This window comes from Alternaria viburni (genome assembly GCF_023758015.1).
Source record: "Alternaria viburni strain BMP 2772 chromosome Unknown scaffold_1, whole genome shotgun sequence".
Classification (NCBI taxonomy): domain Eukaryota; kingdom Fungi; phylum Ascomycota; class Dothideomycetes; order Pleosporales; family Pleosporaceae; genus Alternaria; species Alternaria viburni.
The window spans coordinates 1834163-1856400 of NW_026055770.1; the positions used below are offsets into that span (position 1 = coordinate 1834163).

Sequence of the window (22238 nt, forward strand, 5' to 3'; positions counted from 1 at the left end):
GACACACTGCCTGCGTTACAAGCCCCATCTCCTGCGCGTGATGGAGCAGCTACTTCGCCTATTCAGCAGCTACCTTCGTTCCGTCACATCGATGATATCGCGAGATCAGCAACAAATGACCACGAAGCAACGAGAGCAAACAGTATCAGCTTCCCCCATCGACAATCAGTCTCCTCAGTAGGAGCGTCACCAACATCAATGGTTCGCCAACTGTCCATGAGTTCTCATTCTCCAGCCACGCCGTTCCCTTCGCTAAGTGCGTCATCGCCAATGAGTGCCCACGATTTACCACATCGTGTCGATCTGTTCCTCCGCACCTCAGGAGGAGGCGCATTCGGCACGGATGCTCGGAGACCTTCGCACGCCGCGTCAGACAATAGTCCCTACACGGCGACATTGCACTCTGCATCGACGAGCGACAGCTACCAAAGCTCGGAAGGCATCAGCCCTGGTACACAGCAAACGCCCATTGAGCAAAGACCTCGACATATGAGTCTAGATGGCGCGCTTGCGTCGAGGGTCCTGCCACCTCCGCTTGGCTCTGGTCTACAGCAAAGTGTGACTCAGCACATCGTTGGATCCTTCAAGTGCGATTATCCAGGCTGCACCGCTCTTCCTTTCCAGACGCAGTACCTTCTTAAGTGAGTCCAGACTTGAGTATCCCCAATATCGTAGGGTCGGGCATGCTGACCTCTTCAGTTCACACACCAACGTTCATTCCTCAAATCGCCCACACTACTGCCCTGTCAAAGATTGTCCTCGAGGCGAGGGCGGCAAAGGCTTCAAACGGAAGAACGAGATGATACGGCACGGGCTTGTGCATCAGTCGCCTGGCTACGTATGCCCGTTTTGTCCGGATCGCGAACACAAGTATCCAAGACCGGATAACCTGCAGAGGTACGCATTCACGGTGGAAATTCAGAGCAGAGCAGAGCTAATCAATCTTGTAGACATGTACGCGTACACCACACTGATAAAGATAAAGACGATCCGCAACTTCGTGATGTTCTTGCTCAGCGGCCTGAAGGCGGTAGTCGAGGGCGGAGGAGACGCGTGAGCGACTCTGGTCACTGAAACCACCCTTTTACTTCGACCTTCACCTCTTCGACTTTCACTCGATCTTCTTTGAGTCATGTCGCAACACCAAATCAATTCGTTTCTCGTCTTGGCAACTCCCTTACACGTCTTCTTCTTTCCCTCTTCTTTTGGCGCTTAGCGATGCTTTGGCGTTAACAGGGCGGTGCGGTATGGGAAGCTACGATTGGGAAGGCACGATTTGAAGGCGCAGGCAAATCCGCCTTTTAGGGCGAAGGAAGGGATACGAATTCTTGTAATCCTATTGAGCATCTTAGCTTTCTTCGGCTTTCTAACTTTCGCTCGGTCTGTTCTACTTTTAGCGACTTTACCTTTGACTTGCTATAATCGTTAGTATAGTAATCTTTTGAACATGTGTCTTCCACACTTGCTGGTTCTTCGTGCGTGTGCGGAGATTATTGTAGAATATGTCGGATAACAGCAGTTCAGAAGAGATGAGAGAGGGTCCTGGTGCACGGATCGTCTAACGGGTGCGCTTATCGCCTTGAACGATTATTTCCGATGGCAACGCGCATGCAGTATAGTAAACAACTTACGAACTTCAACAACTTTGAACATCACCAGTATCAACACTGGACGCAGCGCACCATGTGTGACCTTATCCAGGACCGGCCGATACCCTCAGCACTAGAGCATAAGACAGCTCTAATGCTTGATGCCTTACGTACTCTCATCCCAGTATTGTTAGGTAAATCAGAACACTCTCCGCGTCTCGATCGACCAGGAGATGGGGCGAAATTGTTTGTAAAGGAGGAGTTGACGGAAGAGATGAGGGAGTTGCAAGAAGAGGCCGGTGAGTGATGGGGTTGGACCAGAGTTGGAGACAGGGATGTTGAGCGCAGAGTTGAACTGCATTCCGGGGGGAGCCAGGATGAGATGCAAAGGGTCGGCATGCGTGACGCAAAATCCATACCTTTCATCAAAGAAGAGTCTCCAGATTTGTTATGCAGGACCGACATTGACTTGGAGAACACGTCCGTCCGCATACCCACCACGAAACACCACAAAACTGGCGACAACAATTCCAACCAACAACCAAATCTTACCACTCGTCCACCAACCCCTGATATCTGGCTTTTCAAACTATGCGGCCCGCGAGACAGAAAATATACTCGAAAAGAAAGAGCGACGATATTCAAGACACAGAAAAGAGTCGACGCTGCACTATCTGGTCATGGGCCTTGCATCAACATTGCGAGGAGCCTTCGCGCAAGCGAGCTGAACTTGACACCAGAACAAGAGACTGCGATTGCAGAAGCACAGGAGAAGCTTACGGCAGTTATGCAGTGGAGAAGACAGAACTGGGGAAGTCAGGTCTCGGCTGTGAAGACCAAGACGGAAATGTCGCCTGTGAAGCGGCGGGCTAAGGCTCAAGCTCGTAATCAACGACTTCGAGGGCAACGGCCTCAGATACATGCGCCAACTCAGCCCCGTCCGCCAACTCAGAACATGCAGCCCGCAAACCTTCCAACGCCAGCGACATCTCCGCCTCCGCAACACCCCACCGAATTCATCTTCGTGCCTAGAGTCCTTGTGCACGAGAGTGGGATAAATCGCGGCCAGCCGAGAAAGATGCTTGGTCTCGAGAAAATAAGGCATAGAATCATGGAACAGGAACGTCTGTTCAGCGAGTATAGGCAGTGGTACCAGGGGTTAAGTCCAGAGATGAAAGAGCGCAGGGATGCTTGGTTAGCAAAGATTGAGGCTGCACATCCACGTAATACGTGTTCCGTTTAGCTGGGACGAGATAAATCGATTGCTATGCCTTGTATGTTGTGTTGGGCAGCGCGCTGAATGTAAACCATCATCGTGCTTGCGCGGACAGATCTGTTGGTTGTGGAAGTAATGTACGCTCAGGCATTGGCCCTAGGTACAAAGGGTCTTACACACTTCGAGCTGCATTTCCGTGGTACCGTATGCTTCAGGCCCGCACATAACACAACCCCTCTTTTGGCTGTGATGGCATGTATTCGTAAAAGCTGCCTTTAGTACATCTTGCCTCATGTGGGTGACTCACAGTCTGTGTGCGAGAATCTCGAGATTTGGTTCTACCCCATGGTACTGCCATGACCCATAAACGACGAGTGACTCACGACTCCCAAAATATATAAACAATGCCTGAATCTCCTAATAAATAGCGACATTCTCTCTGATAAGTGCAACGTCGTTTCTCACACACCAAAACTCCACAAATCCGAACTACCCGCGCAACACCATGAGCCCTATCTCGGTAGGTAGGAAGCGCAAGGCCCACCCGGGAGTGGGCGAGGTTTGCAGCTACATAGCCGCAGTAAACGATCAGCACACGCGGAAGAAGATCAGGAGAGACGACGATGGAGGCTCACCGCACATGGCCACCACCCCAACAGACACGAGACGTACCTGCGAATTACCCCTGACCAACATTCGAGCATTGTGCGAGCCTCACAACCGCCATCTGGAAACCTATGAGATCGATAGGCTGCGCGGCCTACAACACGCAATAGACAAAGCCATAGCCGGTACCGGCGAATCTTTGAATATCACGACCAACGTACCCAAATCCATCTATCTCAGCGCGCAACAAAGGAGAACACTCAGAATAGCGCAAGAAGTGATGGACAGAGCAAATTTCAAGATGAGAAAGGAGGAACATGGAAAGAGGGCAATGGCTATCAAGAATAATGCTTCATCTCCTCAGCGTATCGACGCTCGTCCCTCACGGAATGATGCTGGCTGGAGTGTTCTTACACTGCCGGTCTTGCACGCTGCGGACACTCTGGAGACGGCGCTTTTCGCAAAAGCTATGTTAAGAGAGGTCAACAGGTTACTGGCGGAGAAAGAGGGGTTGAAGGTCAGGATTTCGCTTGCGTGGAGTGATCGTGAGACGTCGGGTTGGAAGTTGAGGGATGAGGAACATGGGATATGATGGCACCTGGGCACGTGTTGGTCGCAGACCTGCCTAGGTACGGAGGGGGATCTTTTTGTTGTTGCAAGCACGGAATGGAGACAGAATGGAACCTCCTGAGCAGTCCACTGTTAACTCGCAGCATGCGTTGCACCGGCACCTCATACAAGGGAAAGACTGAACACCCTATAGCCTACATCATGATAAAAAGATGCAAAGTAGGTGGCCTGACGTTAACACAGGCTCTACGTGTTCAGTTTTTCCCTGGTATGCCCAGGTGCCAGTGGGGATTTGACGCAGTAAGGGATGGGGACCGAGCATGCCGTGTCTGAATTCGGCATCGCGCATCCCCTCGCCAGCATCCACGGCACCTGGGCAAGGTTGCAACAAGTCCGAACGAACGAACAACATACGACTAACGCCATCAATCTCAATCGCAATCGAAGCAAGCCCCGATGATCGAGCAGCGTGGAGATGACCTTGGGCTCAGCTGAGAAAAAGAAATGACGAGGAGACCCTTGTAGTTTCCAGGGTTGCTCACAGCGATATCTCGCGATGAGCAGCGCGGGGTTTCAATGCGCCAACGCGGCTCAGCGTATGTATTGATAAGCCTGCGTCCGCAGAGCCCGAGAGGAGACTCCGTTCGTAGATTCATAAAGAACAATTCTCGCTTTTAGATTGTATTGTGAACATCTGTTCAATTGCTCATTTCCCAGCCACCTCGTGCCCTTCGTTCCTTCTCGTGCTGACTCGCTAGCGTGTCTAATACGTGAACCTCTCAACGCGTATCCCCAGGGACAGCGCGTCGCCTCAAACACTGGATGAGATAGAAGGTTCTCAGTCAACAGGAACTTACTATCGATAAGAAAGTTTGGGTGACTTACGGCAATTTTTCAAACGCTCCACTTCAACAACCTACTCTACCAAAACGACATGAAGGACGGCAACATTCTACGCTGGCTGCGGCGAGAGCAGCTCACGCGAAGTCAGACGAAGCCAACGCCTGCTTCCTCACAGACTGCTCAGAGTGGCCACGTTTCGAAGCCAAAGGCGGAGAAGATACCACTCGCTGCAAGAATCACTCGAAGTGCAACTGCCACACAGAAAGTACCAATCGCTGCAAGAGTCACCCGAAGTGGAACTACCGCACAGAAAGTACCAATCGCTGCAAGAATCACTCGGAGTGCAACTACTACACAGAAAAAGGCAGGCGGGAATGCGGTGCTATGTGGTCGAGGAAAGGACAAGACACCAAGGAGGAGGCGGACGAAAGCGCAACTGAAATACGAAAGACTGCAACACGCGAAGAACGATGCTGGTGCCGCTGCTGAAGCAGTCGAACGCACCTGCCCAGAAGAGAACGCCATTACACTGCCATTACCAGTTGTGATGAATGCCCCAGGGGCGCGCCTTCCTGCCGAAGTAGCATCGGAAAGCAGCAACAACAACTCACCACCAGCTCTTTTCACCGCATCACCACTCACCTCAGTGTTTCGCCCACATCTACTCGAAACCAGACTTCAACAACAGCTCTTAGAAGAAGACAAGCAGCAGCAGACCAGAGGAGTAAGAATACCCAAGCAACGGACTACGATGACAAGCAAGAGGGCAGCCAAGAGGCAGCGCAAAGCCCGGAAAGCCCGCGAAGAAGCCCGTGAAGAAGCCCTCGTCTTCATCAAGAGCGAGTCCGTCGACGGTTCCCAAGACGCACCGCGCAACTTCGCCTACGGTGCTTCAACCGGATCGTCCTCGTACCAGCACTCGAGCTCTCCCGCGCGTCAGCCATGGGCCGCGCCGAGGCGAAACAGCATCATCGACCTGATCAGACTATGCACCTATCCCGGCCAAACAATTCACCCAAACTCAGTCAACCGACTCTTCATCCTCCAGCGAGACATCGACGCCGCTATGGACGGCCAGGGTCGTCACGTCTGGATTCTACGAAGGCTCCCACGCGACATCACCTTGACGGTGGAACGAAAGGAAGCCATCTGGCTGGCACAAGGGAAGATCAACCGGGTCGTGGATGAACGAGGACGCTCACGCAGACGGCTGAAGCTCGATCGATACGTGCCAGCCAATCGCTGGGTCATAATCGATCGCTATATTCCCGGCATGCCGTACCCTCTCCCTCTGCGCCGTAACGCCATGCCGCGTATGAGGGTATTTTCGAGGTCATATGCGTAGCGGCGATAACGTTGGTTTGTCACTTCCTTTCTGGGTGGACTATGTAAGAGGGACAACGATGTGTCGCAATACAGCGGACATGCCCAGGACACTACAGGGCGGTCTGTGTGCGCTTTCAGATCTGCACACGAGAGTCAGGCGAGCCTCACGTCTGTTCTATTCTTCTTTGTCATCATCGCAGGAGATTCATTAAATGGCTTGCCATCTCGAGGAGGACAGGTCTTCTTCTTTCGTTCTACTTCGATACCGCCACACGGACATCTACCCCTAGCTTCACGAGTCCATACTTTTCCCAATCTCAGCAAATCAAAGAATTTAATCAATCTTCCAAATTTCATGATTCTTGTCTACATTGTGAACCATCATCACCCAGTTTAAGGATTCGGCATTACGATGTTACTCATTCGGCAAAATGCTTCCATCTGGTACTCATTCGATATAGGACCGCTGTGAGTGGCTCAATACTACAAGTCATCACAAACCATGGTACAAGGAAGTCCTGCACATGGAGAGCGCATGAAAACTCTACAAATCTTAATACAAAATGTAGTGTCCCAATAGCAACGTGGATTGCATCCAATCGCCAGGTGATAGTACGCAGGTACATTCTGCACGTACCTCCAGGACGACTCAGTGAAAGAACCACTGACTACCCTATTACCTGACTCACATCGATCGCGCCTAACTAAACAACTTTACCGACGCACTTGCTTCCCCACTTCACATGTCGTACATCCGAAACAAACATATCATATCATTATGGCGCCGATCCCGATCGCCACCGTCACCAACGCCCTTCACTCCGCCAATGCGATAACCCGCCCGCTCACAGACACAAGAGCCAGCGCTCTAATCTTCGGACCAGATCTATACCCACACTTTGTCAACTGGCAGGCCAACATCGACGATCCCGAACAACAGTCGCTATACCTGACCTGGCAAGCATGGAAAAAGACCGTATATGCGGTGCAGCAGGAAATCATCGGCGGTATACCCAGTCCGCCAGTCTTCAAAGCCTTTATGAACACACCGCGAGTCCAAGAGCATTTCCACGGTCGCGACACAGACCTCGCCCACATCTTCACGGACGTCGACGACGAAGAGGCAGAGAGAGGACCATCGGACCTCCTCGTCGCGCGCGTCTGCAAACACACCATCCACCCCGGTAACCCATGCGTCGAAATCGAAATTTGTCCAGTCTGCATTATGAAGCAATGTCTCGCTTCTCTCGAACGCATCGCGCATGTCTGGCGCATCGTCGGTGGACCTTATAGGCCGGGTCGAAACGAAGCGGGGGTGCATATTATTGACCCTGTAGAGTATGCGATATATCATGCGGCGAAGGGGTTGTGGATTGTGGAGAAAAAGAGGTGGGCGAATTTGGTTGATACGTATGAGGATTTCGCGATGGGAGAGAGGGCGTGGGAGGAGGACTCTAGACGGAATGGTCTTGCGATTCCGGTGGCGGTGACGGAGGCTAGTAGCTGTATTGAAGCGCTGGAGCTGGCGGGGCAGAGTCCATTTCTTGAGGAGGGGTGGAGTGATGTCTTCGTCCCGACGAAGCATCTGAGGAAGCGTGGCGCGGGGGATGAACTGCGAGGCAGCTCTGTTAGCAGCGGTGAGCTGCCATATTTTCCACCCGAGACGCTCGAGACGGATTCAGAAGCGTTACGGTACTCCAATGGGGCTTCCGATGGGACAGAGGAGGCAGACGACAACACCGCAGACCACTACCTCAGAGACCATTCAGACTCGCCTCCCGCCGATCGCGCAACCGCCCGGGCAGACTCTCCGACTGCCTCTCCCCAGACTAAGACTTCCACCAATTCGACTGTCTACACATCTTCTCCCCCACCGCCATCCTCTCCCACCCAAAGTCGGTCCTCTTCCTTTGTACGATCCACTCCTATGATCGGCGTATACTTCCCGGACGACCTCCCCTCTCCCTCCACCCGACGGTCGTTGTGCTATAATCGCACTTCTAAGTCCTACGAGAAAGGCCAACACGCAAGTCCATACGGTAGTATCAAGGTCGATACAAGCTTTGCGAACAACTCCGCATACGACGAGTTTGGAGTCGCCGAAGAAGAAGAGCTGAAAATATTGACAGCGGCTCAAGATGAAACTCCTCAAACGGATGAAGACATGAACAAAGGTCGTTTCGCGGGTTTCACAGACGTGGATCTAGACTCGGAAGATGAGGGGACGGAAAGTGAGTGGAGCGATACTACTGATGAAGGAGATGGAGAGGAAGATCTCATGATGGTTGTGGGTAGGAGCACCGTGGGTGGAAAGCGGCTGCCGGGTCAAACAGGGGAGGTGAATTTCCAACGACCGGTGTTTACGTTTAGTTGGCCAGGCCGGGGAGAAGTGGACGAAGAGGGCGATACAGTCTCCGATACAGTCTCTGATACAGTCTCTGATACTAGTTCGGATGAGTTTGATGACGATGAGGTGGAAGAAGCGATGCGGGATTTGGATGATGTGGAGGTGGTATCGCTGGCCGAGCCGGATCTCCAGGTAACTCCTCGTCGCCGAAGTCATGACGAATTGGTTGAATGTGAGGAGGTGGATGAAGAGGAACGCGTTAAGAGATCGCGCCTGTAGGAAAGGCTCCTTTGACCGCTGCAAGCGTTGGACATTGGGAAGCCGACTGGAAAGCTATTTATACACACGTCTGCGGAAGAGCGTCGTTAGAAGTACTATTCATGATCGAAAGTTCGACTCTTGGTTGGAGTGTGCAAAGTGTCCAACATACGATGTTGCAGTTATACAACAAAGTACTAGTGTTATTAAGCTGTTTGGGAGCTGGCTCTAGGCGATTCAGGTATCCTACAGGTCTTGATCAGTCTCCAAGCCATGGCCTTGAATGAAAATCCTCTGGGAAACGGGTTACGGAGTTTCCAATTGGGACTCAGATTCCACAAGGTCACACTTTGTAAGTCATGTACTGGCCGCTTGGAGTTCAGCAAGCTGTCATTACCATTATAAATAGCTACAAGACGCCGTATGATAATCGAGGAGAGTGTGGCATGCTTCGCGCACGGGACATTGCGGGTGTGATGTAAGAGACGCGCCTGCTCCAAGATGAGGCTCGTCGGCGGATGTTTGGACCTAGCGCAAGGCGGTGGCCAAAGCGCCCCAGCTCGGAGTGTGGATCTCTACATCACTGACGAGCCGCAACACGAACAAACAACGTCGCCGCCCCATCCCACAGCTTCCCCTCTCGCATTCGATACTAGTACTCGCTGTGTCTACTTCACCTGGGAGATAGCAAATACCCCGACACCTGACAGATAAACCCCACGACCCCGCCACCATGTCTAGCGGAGAAGTGCTCAAGGCCGACAAGGACTTTACCAAGGAGGTCGATGCGGCTATTCCAGAGGCGGAGAAGCTAGCTTCTGTATGTCTGATGGCTATCAAAGTTGAAGCGAAGCTAACATAGCTGATTAGAGCAACCCGCAAGCTGGAATCGACAAGCTGCTCACGCTTGAGAAGCAGACCCGCCAGGTACGCATCCACGTATCCCATGCGCATGAGCATATTCTGACTGTTCCCAGGCCTCAGATCTCGCCTCCACTTCCCGCGTCATAATCGCCATCGTCACAATAGCAAAGAATGCGAAGGACTGGAACTTGATGAACGAGCAGGTCCTGCTCCTCTCCAAGAAGCATGGACAGCTGAAGCAGGCCACCACCAAGATGGTGCAGACAGTCATGGGATTCTTGGATGAGACTCCAAACCTAGAGACAAAGCTGTCCGTCATCGAGACGCTACGGACAGTCACAGAGGGCAAGGTAGGCGACCCCAACGAACAACATGCAGGCTGTTGCTAACACGATGGTAGATCTTCGTCGAAGTCGAGCGTGCCCGAGTAACCCGCATCTTGTCCAACATCAAGAAGGAGCAGGGCGACATCGATTCAGCGACGGATATCCTTTGTGAGCTGCAAGTCGAGACCTTTGGTTCCATGACCCGTCGCGAGAAGACCGAATTCATCCTACAACAAGTGGCGCTATGCATACAAAAGGGCGACTGGACACAGGCCGGTATTCTGAGCAGGAAGATCAGCACACGGTACTTTGCGCGGAGACCGAAGAAGACCCCCGAGCAGCTGGAGAAGGACCAGAAGGAGCGCGAAGAGAAGGAGAAGAACCGGAGCGCCGACGACCCGCCCATTGAGCCTGAGGACGATGTAACGGACCTGAAGCTCAAGTACTACGAGCAGCAGATTACCCTGGCCAAGCACGACAACAAGTACCTGGACGTCTGCAAGCACTACCGACAAGTACTGGATACCGAGGCTGTGGAGGAGGACCCCAACAAGCTTCGAGCAGTATGTTCAGAGGCCTGGTAACATTCGCAACTCTTACTAACATAACTGCAGATCCTCCAGCGCGTCATCTACTTCATCATCCTTGCACCGTACGACAACGAACAGTCCGATCTCATCCACCGCATTCAACGCGACTCGCGCAACTCTCAGATCCCACAAGACGCACAATTAGTTAAGCTCTTCACTGTGCCTGAGTTGATGAGGTGGCCGATGGTTGCGAAGCAGTTCGGGCCTCACCTCACGGAGACTGATGTATTCGACGCGGAGAAGGACGACTCGGATAACCCGAAGGCATTCCAGAGGTGGCAGGATCTCCGCAAGCGTGTCATCGAGCACAACGTTCGCGTCGTGGCCAAGTACTACACACGTATCCAGATCCCACGCTTGACAGAGCTGCTAGATCTGACCGAGGATGAGACGGAGAAGAACATTAGCGAGCTGGTGTCTGCAAAGACCATCTATGCCAAGATTGACCGACCCGCCCGTATCGTCACCTTCTCGAAGCCCAGGGACGCAGACGATGTGCTGAACGAATGGAGTGGAAACATGAAGAGTTTGTTGGGTCTGCTCGAGCGCGTTGACCATCTCATTACCAAGGAGGAGATGATGGCGCGTATTCAACCCACAAAGGTGGACAAGAGCAAGGCGGCCAAGGGAAAGGCGAAATAGGATTCGCGAAGACCCTCAGGTATCGGCAATCGATGCACGAAGTTTGGGCAGCAATTGGTAATTTAACAGCCTTGCAAGGTACAGCACTCACGATGATGATGGATGAGAAGTGGCACGATAGTCTATGAATGAGTGCGTATGCAAGATGACTACGAAGCTCAAGTGTTGACCGATGCGCTGCACAGGTTTACGCTTGACAAGTCGGATTGCTGGTCTGAGCGCATGAAGGAAGAATCAGACAACCTAGGCATCTGCTGTAGGATAGTAGAACAAATGAAAGCAACCGTTAGAATAAGAATTCGTCATGAATTATGTGCGCCATATAACACTCTCGTTCGAGTGCTTTTATTGTAACCGATGGACAGCATCTGCGCGTTGCATCATCTGCCAAGCCACTTAAGTGCCGACGCGGACTAGCGCAACGCGTCCGACGCGTCCCTTCCTTCCCCGGGATTTGGCAGCGACAGCCGTTGAAAGTACTAGACTCTCAATACCTCACTTTGTGCATCCCCATACCACCGCAATCATGGTTCGTGGCGTGGAAGGCAATGAGATGTCGACACCTCGCGCTTCACAGAAGAAGCAGCCCGCCTCCGCGTCGCAATCGGCCAAGGGCCAAAAGTCCATCCTAGGGTTCTTCCAGAAGAAGTCTACCAACTCACCAAGCCCCGCGCCGTCCGATGCCACACCAGTCAACAAGACGCCTACATCGAAATTGGCGAAGAAGGCCTTCGACAAGCCGCCTGCCGCCATCACTCCCGTACCAAGCAGCGACGCTCCCGATTACTCGAGTCCCATCAAACAGGAGCATGAATTGACAGTGGGGAGGAACAAGGAGAACATACTGGCCAAGCATACAGATGCCATTCCCAGTAGCCCAACACGCAAGGTACGCGAGACGTGCCATTGCGTACCCAACTGCATTTACTGACATTCTAATTCAGGCACGAAAGCCCGTCAACTACGCCGAGTCAGATGACGACGACGAAGATGTGCTGGGTCCAATTGCAAACAATGCAAGAGGCAGAGCTACGAAACGCCAGCGGGTCACCATCGAAGACGATTCAGACGACGAGTTCGGATTAGACGCGGCCACACAGAAGGCAATGCTCGAGGAAGACGACGACGATGTTGATGACTTCGTTGTCCCAGACGATTCCGATGAGGAAGTCGTCTCGAAGAAGCGCAAACGTTCAGCAGCACCCAAGGCTCGTACTAAAACATCTCCAGCATCGTCACCGCCCATAATCGAAGCAAAGGATGAAGAGGACGATGGCGACGTCGTCATGAACAGCACATCTACTGCACAACAATGGATCTACGACCCAGACAACCCAATGGTGTTCAAGCCTCGCACGGCTGTGCAAGCGACGAAGAAGGACCCCAGCAAGAAGATCAAAGAACGACCCAGCGCGTCTGAGCCCGAAACGAGATACCCATGGCTCGCGCATCAGATGGACGCTGACCGACACCCCGTCGACCATCCAGACTACGATCCTCGCACACTATACATTCCCCCGGGTGCCTGGGACAAGTTTTCTGCTTTTGAAAAGCAATATTGGGAGATCAAGAGCAAGTGGTGGGACACTGTCGTGTTCTTCAAGAAGGGCAAGTTCTATGAGCTCTATGAGAAGGATGCTTCTATAGGCCACCAACTCTTCGATCTCAAATTGACTGATCGGGTCAACATGAGGATGGTCGGTGTACCAGAGGCTTCCTTGGACATGTGGGCTACCCAGTTTGTAGCAGCAGGCCACAAGGTTGCTAGAGTTGACCAAATGGAGTCGGCTCTAGGCAAGGAGATGCGTGAGCGTGACGACAAGGGCAAGACACCTAAGAAGGGTGGCAAGGAAAACAAAGTGATCCGAAGAGAGCTGGCTACAGTACTCACTTCGGGTACGCTTGTGGATACCGGCATGCTTCAGAGTGAGATGTCGACATACTGCATGGCCATTAAGGAGATCGACCGCGACAACCTGCCAGCCTTTGGAATTGCCTTTGTCGATACTGCTACTGCACAGTTTCAGCTTTGCGAGTTCACTGACGATGTCGATATGACCAAGTTCGAAACCCTCATTGCCCAGATGAGGCCCGGTGAGCTACTCCTGGAGAAGTCATGTGTGTCTGCGAAAGCTCTGCGGATACTCAAGAACAACACGCCACCCACAACTATCTGGAACTACTTGAAGCCCAACAAGGAGTTCTGGCCAGCAGACATCACCATCCGAGAGATTGAAGCGAACAACTACTTTGAGTCACCCACAGAAGACAACATCGAGGCATGGCCACCGGTCCTCCGTGAAGCCAGAGAGCAGGAGCTGATCATGTCGTCATTTGGTGCTCTTCTTCAATACCTGCGCACGCTGATGATTGAGCGCGATCTGGTCACACTCGGAAACTTCCAGTGGTACGACCCCATCCGGAAAGCCACGAGTTTGGTTCTCGACGGTCAGAGCTTGATCAACCTGGAGATCTTCGCGAACACTTTCGATGGATCAGCCGAGGGTACTCTGTTCGCTATGCTGAACCGTTGCATCACCCCATTCGGCAAGCGATTACTGCGACAGTGGGTCTGTCATCCTCTCGCAGACGCAACCAAGATCAACGCTCGCCTAGATGCTGTTGATGCACTGAATGCAGATTCTACCATCATGGACAATTTCAGTGCGTCCCTTAGCAAGTTGCCAGATCTCGAGCGTCTCATTTCTCGCGTACATGCAGGCCGATGCAGAGCGCAAGACTTCCTCAAGGTGCTGGAGGGTTTCGAGCAGATTGAGTATACCATTAGCCTGTTGAAGCAGTTCAGCGAGGGTGAAGGCATCATTGGTCAACTTATTTCTTCTATGCCTGACCTGGCTGCGTCTCTATCTAAATGGAGTTCAGCCTTCGATCGAGACATCGCACGGAAAGAAGGACTACTCATTCCTGAGCCTGGCATCGAAGAAGACTTTGACAACAGCCAGGAGGAGATCGATACCTGCAAAGCAAACCTCGATGTACTGTTGAAGAAGGCCCGCAAAGAGCTCGGCTCTAATGCTGTTCAATACAACGACATTGGCAAGGAGATCTACCAACTAGAGGTACCCAAGAAGGTCAAAGTTCCCAACAACTGGGATCAAATGTCGGCTACAGCCAAGGTCACTCGCTACTACACTCCCGAACTGAGGAAGCTGGTGCGAGCACTACAAGAAGCGCAAGAGACGCATGGTCAGATTACACGCGAAGTTGCCACTCGCTTCTGCCAACGCTTCGATGAGGATTACAAGGTCTGGCTCGCGGCAGTCAAGATCATCGCTCAACTGGATTGCCTGATCAGTCTCGCAAAGGCGTCTGCTTCACTCGGAGAGCCCAGCTGTCGTCCAGTGTTCGAGGAGGGTAACCGAACTGTCGTTGAGCTAGAAGAGCTTCGTCACCCATGCATGCTCAACACAGTCGACGACTTCATTCCCAACGACATCAGACTAGGCGGCGACTCTGCCAACATCAGTCTACTGACTGGTGCTAACGCGGCCGGTAAATCGACTATCCTTCGTATGACTTGCATAGCGGTCATCCTCGCACAAGTCGGTTGTTACCTTCCCTGCACATCGGCCAGACTCACACCCGTCGACCGCATCATGTCCCGCCTCGGAGCCAACGACAACATCTTCGCAGCCCAATCCACCTTCTTTGTCGAGCTGTCAGAAACACAGAAGATACTTTCGGAAGCGACTCCTCGGTCTCTTGTTATTCTCGACGAGCTCGGTCGCGGTACATCCTCTTACGACGGTGTGGCCGTTGCGCAAGCCGTTCTGCACGACATCAGCACACGCGTGGGCTGCGTTGGGTTCTTCGCCACTCACTACCGTTCTCTAGCTAAGGAGTTCGAGTTCCACCCTGAAGTCGTGAACAAGCGTATGCGTATCCATGTGGATGATGCTTCCAAGTCCATCACTTTCCTCTACAAGCTTGAGGAGGGTGTCGCCGAAGGTAGTTTCGGTATGCACTGCGCGGCCATGTGCGGTATCCCGAGTAAAGTCATTGAGAACGCAGAGAAGGCGGCTAGAGAGTGGGAGCACACGAGTAGGCTGGGAGAGAGGATGGAAGTCAACAAGGACGAGGGTGGCGTGTACGTCCCGCTGGGCCTGCAAAGTGATGTTGCTTGGACCCTCAGGGAAGGCTTGGAGGGAGTCGGTGATCGGGCGCTTGATGTGCTGCTCGAAGCCATCTCTGCGCTCTGAGTGCCTGCTATGTGAGAAAAGCATGTAAGATAGATGTATCGAAGGCGCAACATGGGCGATCGGGAATGGGATGTATTCATATGGGAAAGAGGGATCGGATCTAAGTCAGGCTAGCGTTCTGCTGTAATCATACCTAGGTATCCCGTAGTTAGCGTATCGCAAGCCAGTTCACACATTTAGAACATCCAGCCAGGCTACGACATTGCCGCCAAACTCGCCAAACGACTTAGCCTCATGGTAGCGTGGAGGTAGTCAATATATCCCACGATGTCACATTTTCCACGGTAGAGCACGTGAAGTACACCAGGCACATATGAAATTTGATGAGATGACCACAATCACTACGATGTAGCCGTCCGCCCATACCATGAACTCGCCATAAAGTCCCTACTTTTCCAGCATTCCAGCCGAGTACGCACGCAAACGCCACACTTTTTTCGCATCCCAACGCCCACATACCCACCAACTTCCTACTCATCATCCTCCAACTGTACCGTACGGTGCCCGTTAGACGCGTTCCGACTCGATCCCTTAGCAGCACCACCAAAGGTCTCAATGCCATCGAGGAAACCGTAGCTCATGGCATCGCGACTGGGGACATCTTCCTCAACGAGATCGAAGCCGTCGTCAAAGGCAGGCTCTTCCTTCTTGACCTTGGGACCGTTGAGGCCGAAGTCATCGTCATCGTCGTCGTCGTCGTTGGCGGAGGCCTCGTTGGAGGAAGTGGGCTGGCGGGCGGTACGGCGCTTGGAGGCAGAGGCGGGAGCAGCGGCGGTGGCGCCACGCTTCTTGGGTGTGGATGTAGCAGTAGTAGCTCTGGCACGGCCGCCGGAACGTGACTTTGCTGGGGGACTGTCCTCGGAGGCACCGGCGGCCATGTTCTTGAGCTTGCGTTTGATGTTGCCGAAGGTGACTGAGGCGCTGCCTGGGGTGTAGCCTGTGAGGGCGGCCAACTTGACCATGTCAACCTGGGAGGGTTAGTTAGTGCTTGGGTTGGATGGAAAGGATGCAATTCATACCTTAGGCTGTGGATCGACGCACTGCCATGCGAGGGCGAGGACCTCGATCTCGCGGGCGGACAGGCTCTCTTTGGGCATGATGGTGTTGATGTGGATGTAGATGAGTTGGTGTTGGAGGTTGTAGATGTTGTAGTACGGACTGGTACTGGTGTGTTGATGAAAGAGTGGTGGAAGAGTGAAGAGGAGAGAAGGATGAAGGCGAGGGGATACGGGCCTTATATGCTGAGCAACAGCAGTGAGCAGGCTGCTCTAAAGAGGTGCAAATTTTACTTTTGTGTGACTCTTTGTAGTTGTGGTGAGAGGTGATAAGGAAAGGCAAAGAGGCACTAAAGAGACAGCTTCACCTCGCTTTTAGTGGCCTAGTAGATTACTGTGTGGCAGCATATGGTGCAAGTGAGTTTGGCTTGACAAGGATACTACGTGTCTAGGCAGCCGCATCTATGGGTACGATGCATTTTGCCCCCGGTGGACGTCGATTGGTATCTTTAAGTTCCTGAAAAGCTTGGCGTGGTTCACGACGAGACCTTTTTGGTTATGGTATCGAAAGTCACGCTCGGTTACCATAGGATATTGCGCATATCTTCCGGTCTATTCTCGAGTCGATTGAAGATGACAAGGCATAGGCCAACGTACGAAGAAGCTATATCCTACGTACTTCTTTACCCAGTAATTCGGGCCTCTCCACGTCCAGCTCATCCCTCAACGCTGCGTATAGCGAATCTCCTAGAATGATGGACAGTCCCAAACTCCAGACCAGCGTGATGGCATAAAAGAAGTTGGCGTTTCCCGAACCTGCGTAGATCCAAAGATGGTAGAAGGCAGGGCCCAAGAACGATGTGTATAAGATAGCGGATGATGCCAAGAACGTGTAGCGCATGACTAGAGTACTGTTAGTGTTGTTATATGAGTTTGAAAAAAGGGACACTCACGAGGGAATAGATGACGGAACATGGGTACCAAAGAAAGGTAGAGCGCAGCATCCGCTATGCTCGGGTATGGCGTGAAAATGGCGAACACGCCGGTCAAGCTGCAAGCAACGAACAATGGCTGCTTGTGAAGGCGAATGGTAAGGCCTGGCATATACGACGCCGCGTGTAGCCAGAATACGCCCAGGAAAAACTCTCGGAAAGAGTCAAACATCTCGATGAAGAAGTACCACCAAAGTCCAACATTCGGCGTGAGGTCAGGTAATAGAAGGCGCACACCGTATGTCGCCGACAGGAAGTCCCACGAGCCCATAAAGAACGCAGAGCCAGTGAGCAAGATGCCTATTGCGCCTGCGATGCCAAGAGTATGGGTTATGACGAAGGATGCGACATCCGGCGCGGCGTTCTTCTTCAAAGTCTTCGCATCGTAGAGAAGGACCATGAGCGGAGGGAAAAGAAGTATCGGGTGCATGGCAAAGTACGATGCGAAAGCCGTGGCTAGTATGAAGGTGAAGCTGGCCCCTTGGGACGCCTTGGCCATGGCCGTAAGGATGAAGAGGTTGGTGAGGGCCGAGGTGGAGCGCGCGACGCAGGTCAGAACTGTGAAGGGATTGAACAGGAAGCTGGAAGATGTTAGCAGGTGTTGTATAGAGAGGTGTAGTATTCCTACCCTGCTGCAATAGCCACACTACTCCATCTCAGGTCCTTCCGCGGGGAAGCAAACAGGCGCGTGACTGACGCGAAGCCGCTCTCTGCCACTTGCGCCAAGGCATTCGCGCTTAATAAATCCACGATGGTATAGAAGATGTTGGTCGCCAGCGGGGCATGGGCCGGGTTGGGGAAGAGGGAGAAGAGCGGCAGCAGGAGGGGTGCCTGGTGGTATACGCCGCCGTCGTAGGGAGAGACATTGTGAGTGTAGAGGAAGACGCCCTCTTGCACTGGTAGGTGTTAGTAGTGTTATACACAGACCATACCAGGTACATACATCTCTTGAAGCCATTCACTGGTGTTGACACCTCGACACGTCCGGCGAGGAGGTCTGGCAGGGCGGGAAAGACAGTGAAGAGGACCAGGCGCACGGCGGCGGCGGCTGCAAAGAGCAGCATCTTGTGCTGCGTGTCAATGGCCATGGTGACTATGCGCTATGCACTCATTGGCTCCATGGCGGTTCTCGACACCTCGGCGCTGGAGTTCTGGCAAGATGCATGTCGGTGGACCCTGGTCGCGCTAACGCCGGATCCATGTCCGCTAGTTGGCCGCATCTCTAACTTTTTTGCGCCCGCCAAAAGTTCAATCGTCTGCACCGACAGAATCGCGATTTGACACTTTCTCTACAATGGCTGGTCGCTCAAAAAAGAAGGGTACGCATCGCCGTCAATTATCGAGAGGAATTTCTTGCTCACCCGTTTACAGGCACCTCCGGTGCGGCCAAGAACTACATCACCCGCACGCGCGCCGTGAAGAAGCTTCAGATCTCGCTCCCCGACTTCAGACGACTATGTATCTTCAAGGGAATCTACCCCCGTGAGCCGCGCAACAAGAAGAAGGTCTCGAGGGGCTCGACTGCCGGCACCACCTTCTACTACACCAAGGATATCCAGTACCTGCTCCACGAGCCGCTGCTGGCCAAGTTCCGCGAGCACAAGGCTGTCGCAAAGAAGATCGGTCGCGCCCTCGGTCGCGGCGAGTCTGGCGATGCATCGCGCCTCGAGAAGAACCTCATGCCCAAGGTCAAGCTCGACCACATCATCAAGGAGCGCTACCCTACCTTCGTCGACGCCCTGCGCGACCTAGACGATGCCCTCTCCATGCTGTTCCTCTTCGCCAACCTCCCCTCGAGCGACCACGTCCCCGCCAAGACCATCGCCCTCTGCCAGCGACTGACCCGCGAGTTCGAGCACTACGTAATCACCTCCCACGCCCTCCGCAAGTCCTTCCTCTCCATCAAGGGTATCTACTACCAGGCGACAATCCAAGGTCAGGACATTCTCTGGCTGGTACCATACAGGTTTGTTCAGCGAACAGGCGGCGACATCGATTTCAGGATCATGGGCACTTTCGTCGAGTTCTACACGACCCTCCTCGGCTTCGTCAACTACCGCCTCTACACTTCGGTCGGCCTGGTATACCCTCCCAAGTTCAACGCAAAGAGCGACGAGCAGGGTGGTGAGCTTGCTGCATTCCAGCTTGAGGGCAAGGCCACCGCTACGAACGACGCAAACGGCCACGACGAGAATGGTGCGGTTAACCCCGAGGCACAGGCGATTGCGGACAGGCTTGCAGCTATGCCCGATGCTGAAGAAGAGGAGAGCACTACTGCCGTGGCCAAGGTTGTCACCGAGGACGACGAAGAGGAGGCCAACGACGAGATCGACAAGTTCGAGCCTACTGCGCCCGACGCCGATATCCTGCCCCAGCCTCAAGCAAGCAGCGCCGAAATCGCATCCTTGTTCGCGCCCTTCACCTTCTACCTAGCACGAGAGACACCCAGAGCATCGCTCGAGTTCATTCTGAAGGCATTCGGCTGCAAGAGAGTGGGTTGGGACGGAACGCTAGGCGATGGCGCTTTCACAACCAACGAGTCGGACCCGAACATCACACATCAGATCGTCGATCGACCTGCGCTTTCCAACGGTGCTCCTGCACAGGAAGACGGTGCTGCTGCCCCCAAGGCCCAATGGCCATATTCTATGATGCCTGGACGCACCTATGTCCAGCCACAATGGGTTTGGGACAGCATAAACCAGGGCAAGCTGTTGCGACCAGACCACTACGCCCCTGGCGCAGATCTGCCGCCCCATCTCAGCCCTTGGGTCAAGCCAAAGAAGGGCGAATACGACCCCAACCTGCCTCTCGCGGCACAACAACCAGAGGGCGAGGCTGAGGCGTTTGAGGACGATGACGAGGAGGCCGCTTTCGACGTTGATGGAGACGAAGACATGGACGCCATCGTTGACCGTGAAGGCTCCGTGGAAGTTGGCGAGGGCATGGATGTCGCTGACGACTCTGAAGACGACAGCGATGACGACGAATCAGATGAAGCGGGCGCGGGTGGTGAGGAGTTCGACGGCTTTGACTCCGATGCCGAGTCGGACATCTCAGAAGGAGAGGCCGCCCGTCTTCAGCACCAGCGTGAACTCGAAGCTGAGGCTACTGGCAAGAAGCTTGAGGTCAAGAAGCCGACCAAGAAAGAAGAGAACGCTGTCATCCGCAAGAAGGCAGAGAAGAAGAAGCGCGCTGAAGAGGAGGAGCGCGAGAGGCAAAAGATGATGTTGTCTAACAAGAAGCGCAAGCTGCTCAAGCGTATCGAATACGGCGAGAACAAGCGCGAAAATGAGTCTGAGAACCTACGCAGAAAGCGTGCGAAGGTTGAGAAGGCCAAGGCTGCTGCTGAGGCCCTGTAGGTTCGAGTATGTGTATATGATGCATCAAAAGCTTAGGCCGGCGTTCTTTGGGCAGGAGTTTGGCGCGCTTAACGAACCTCTATATGCTGCATGTAGTAAATCGATACCTTTTCTGGCTCTACATCATAGCCGTCGCTGTTGCACACTCTCCCCAACGAATCTGCATGTGATCGCTAGTTGGGACGCACGGACTGGGGCTGTCAGATGCGTGGCGCAGCCATCTCTGACCCAAAGAACATGATGAACACTCGATGACTCAACCAGAGGATATATGAACCATGGCTGCACCCATATTGCACTTGGTCTCTAACGTTCAAATGCAAGCCCATACGATCAATACATGCCCAATCCACAGCATGTAGCCACGCCCACTAGTCCGCGAATATTGACAATGGTAGACCAGGGCCGCGATCCAAACTCGACCATAGTTGACATCGCAACAACGACAATGCTCAACCTGGACAACATGACTTAAGATATCTCTGCTTTCCTGCGCGTCAGGTTACTTTTCATCACCATATGTCGACACCACAATAACCCCCTCTTTCGACTCTTCCCACAAAGACGTCGCAAGAGCACGCAACACGCCGCAGATCAACTCGAACACAAAGAAGTAAGATGAAACGATGAATCGATAACAAGACCCGCCGTCGTTCTCGATCTGCTCCACGGACAAAAACCTAGATCCACCATCGTCGCCGCTACCTAAAAGCGCAAAGTGCCGAGCCGCTGCCGAATAGCACCACCTTCCGGAAAAATTGTTCATATCCAATTTTGCTCACTTTAGAACTTTCTGTGGCATAGAAGTTTGAGAAGGTATAGAGACTCTTTCAAGCAGTATGGAAACGAGGCTGACACAGAAAGACCAACTGGGGTCATTGCTTTCACCTGGGGCAACAGGCTGCGCTGTCACGTGATCGCGCGTTCACTTTCACCCCGGTTAGACGCTTGGTTGCTATTGTAGTATCGAGACAATAGGCTCGGTTGTGGTCACCCAGCTGTTGCTTGGGCTTGGTATCGATCGTGATCCTAGGACTTCATCTGCTCCTACTACCCATACGTTTATTTTGCTGTACTCGACGCAGCGATCTGAAGTCAGCAATACCTCTGATCGGATTTCACCTTAAACCTCTGGATATCGACGTATTCTGCAACAGGCCACAAGATCCCCCATTCTAAAACCGGCCATGGCAACGTCACCACCAACCCCCCTCTTCCCGTCCCTCCCCCCAGAGCTCCGCAACGAAATATACGCCTACCTCTCCCAACCAACCTCCACCTCCACGCCTACAAACAACCACCTCCCGCTCGGCCTCAAAACCTTCACCTGCAAACACACAACCACAACCCTCCTCCCCATCCACCACAGCACCCCAGGCCTCCTCTCCCTGGATCCCACCCTCATCCCCGAAAGCCGCGAATACGCCTCCTACCTCCTCTCCAACAGCCTAACCCTCCTCTTCTCCATCCACTTCCGCGGCCGCATAAACAC

The 22238-nt window shown here is 53.2% G+C and overlaps 8 protein-coding genes across 8 annotated transcripts; 6 read left to right on the forward strand and 2 right to left on the reverse strand.

Moving 5' to 3' along the window:
* Window positions 1–3310: 3310 nt before the first annotated feature.
* J4E79_000656 (uncharacterized protein) lies at window positions 3311–4003 on the forward strand (the record flags this gene model as incomplete). The annotated part of the gene is made up of 1 exon (XM_049349572.1): window positions 3311–4003. One exon carries the CDS (start codon window positions 3311–3313, stop codon window positions 4001–4003), a length of 693 nt encoding a protein of 230 aa, XP_049216359.1.
* A 912-nt stretch (window positions 4004–4915) lies between these two features.
* J4E79_000657 (uncharacterized protein) lies at window positions 4916–6362 on the forward strand (the record flags this gene model as incomplete). Its single annotated transcript, XM_049349573.1, has 2 exons — window positions 4916–6145; window positions 6267–6362. 2 exons carry the CDS (start codon window positions 4916–4918, stop codon window positions 6360–6362), a joined length of 1326 nt encoding a protein of 441 aa, XP_049216360.1.
* A 566-nt stretch (window positions 6363–6928) lies between these two features.
* On the forward strand, window positions 6929–8776 carry J4E79_000658 (uncharacterized protein; the record flags this gene model as incomplete). Its single annotated transcript, XM_049349574.1, has 1 exon — window positions 6929–8776. The coding sequence occupies one exon, from the start codon at window positions 6929–6931 to the stop codon at window positions 8774–8776; it is 1848 nt and encodes a 615-aa protein (XP_049216361.1).
* A 712-nt stretch (window positions 8777–9488) lies between these two features.
* On the forward strand, window positions 9489–11177 carry J4E79_000659 (uncharacterized protein; the record flags this gene model as incomplete). Its single annotated transcript, XM_049349575.1, has 5 exons — window positions 9489–9575; window positions 9626–9682; window positions 9733–9969; window positions 10020–10508; window positions 10560–11177. 5 exons carry the CDS (start codon window positions 9489–9491, stop codon window positions 11175–11177), a joined length of 1488 nt encoding a protein of 495 aa, XP_049216362.1.
* Window positions 11178–11703: 526 nt separating this feature from the next.
* J4E79_000660 (uncharacterized protein) lies at window positions 11704–15397 on the forward strand (the record flags this gene model as incomplete). The annotated part of the gene is made up of 2 exons (XM_049349576.1): window positions 11704–12066; window positions 12122–15397. 2 exons carry the CDS (start codon window positions 11704–11706, stop codon window positions 15395–15397), a joined length of 3639 nt encoding a protein of 1212 aa, XP_049216363.1.
* A 470-nt stretch (window positions 15398–15867) lies between these two features.
* On the reverse strand, window positions 15868–16494 carry J4E79_000661 (uncharacterized protein; the record flags this gene model as incomplete). The annotated part of the gene is made up of 2 exons (XM_049349577.1): window positions 15868–16365; window positions 16417–16494. The coding sequence occupies 2 exons, from the start codon at window positions 16492–16494 to the stop codon at window positions 15868–15870; spliced, it is 576 nt and encodes a 191-aa protein (XP_049216364.1).
* A 562-nt stretch (window positions 16495–17056) lies between these two features.
* Window positions 17057–18472, reverse strand: J4E79_000662 (uncharacterized protein; the record flags this gene model as incomplete). The annotated part of the gene is made up of 4 exons (XM_049349578.1): window positions 17057–17295; window positions 17346–17965; window positions 18013–18280; window positions 18328–18472. The coding sequence occupies 4 exons, from the start codon at window positions 18470–18472 to the stop codon at window positions 17057–17059; spliced, it is 1272 nt and encodes a 423-aa protein (XP_049216365.1).
* A 206-nt stretch (window positions 18473–18678) lies between these two features.
* NOP7 (mRNA-binding ribosome synthesis protein nop7) lies at window positions 18679–20746 on the forward strand (the record flags this gene model as incomplete). Its single annotated transcript, XM_049349579.1, has 2 exons — window positions 18679–18703; window positions 18756–20746. 2 exons carry the CDS (start codon window positions 18679–18681, stop codon window positions 20744–20746), a joined length of 2016 nt encoding a protein of 671 aa, XP_049216366.1.
* Window positions 20747–22238: the final 1492 nt, after the last annotated feature.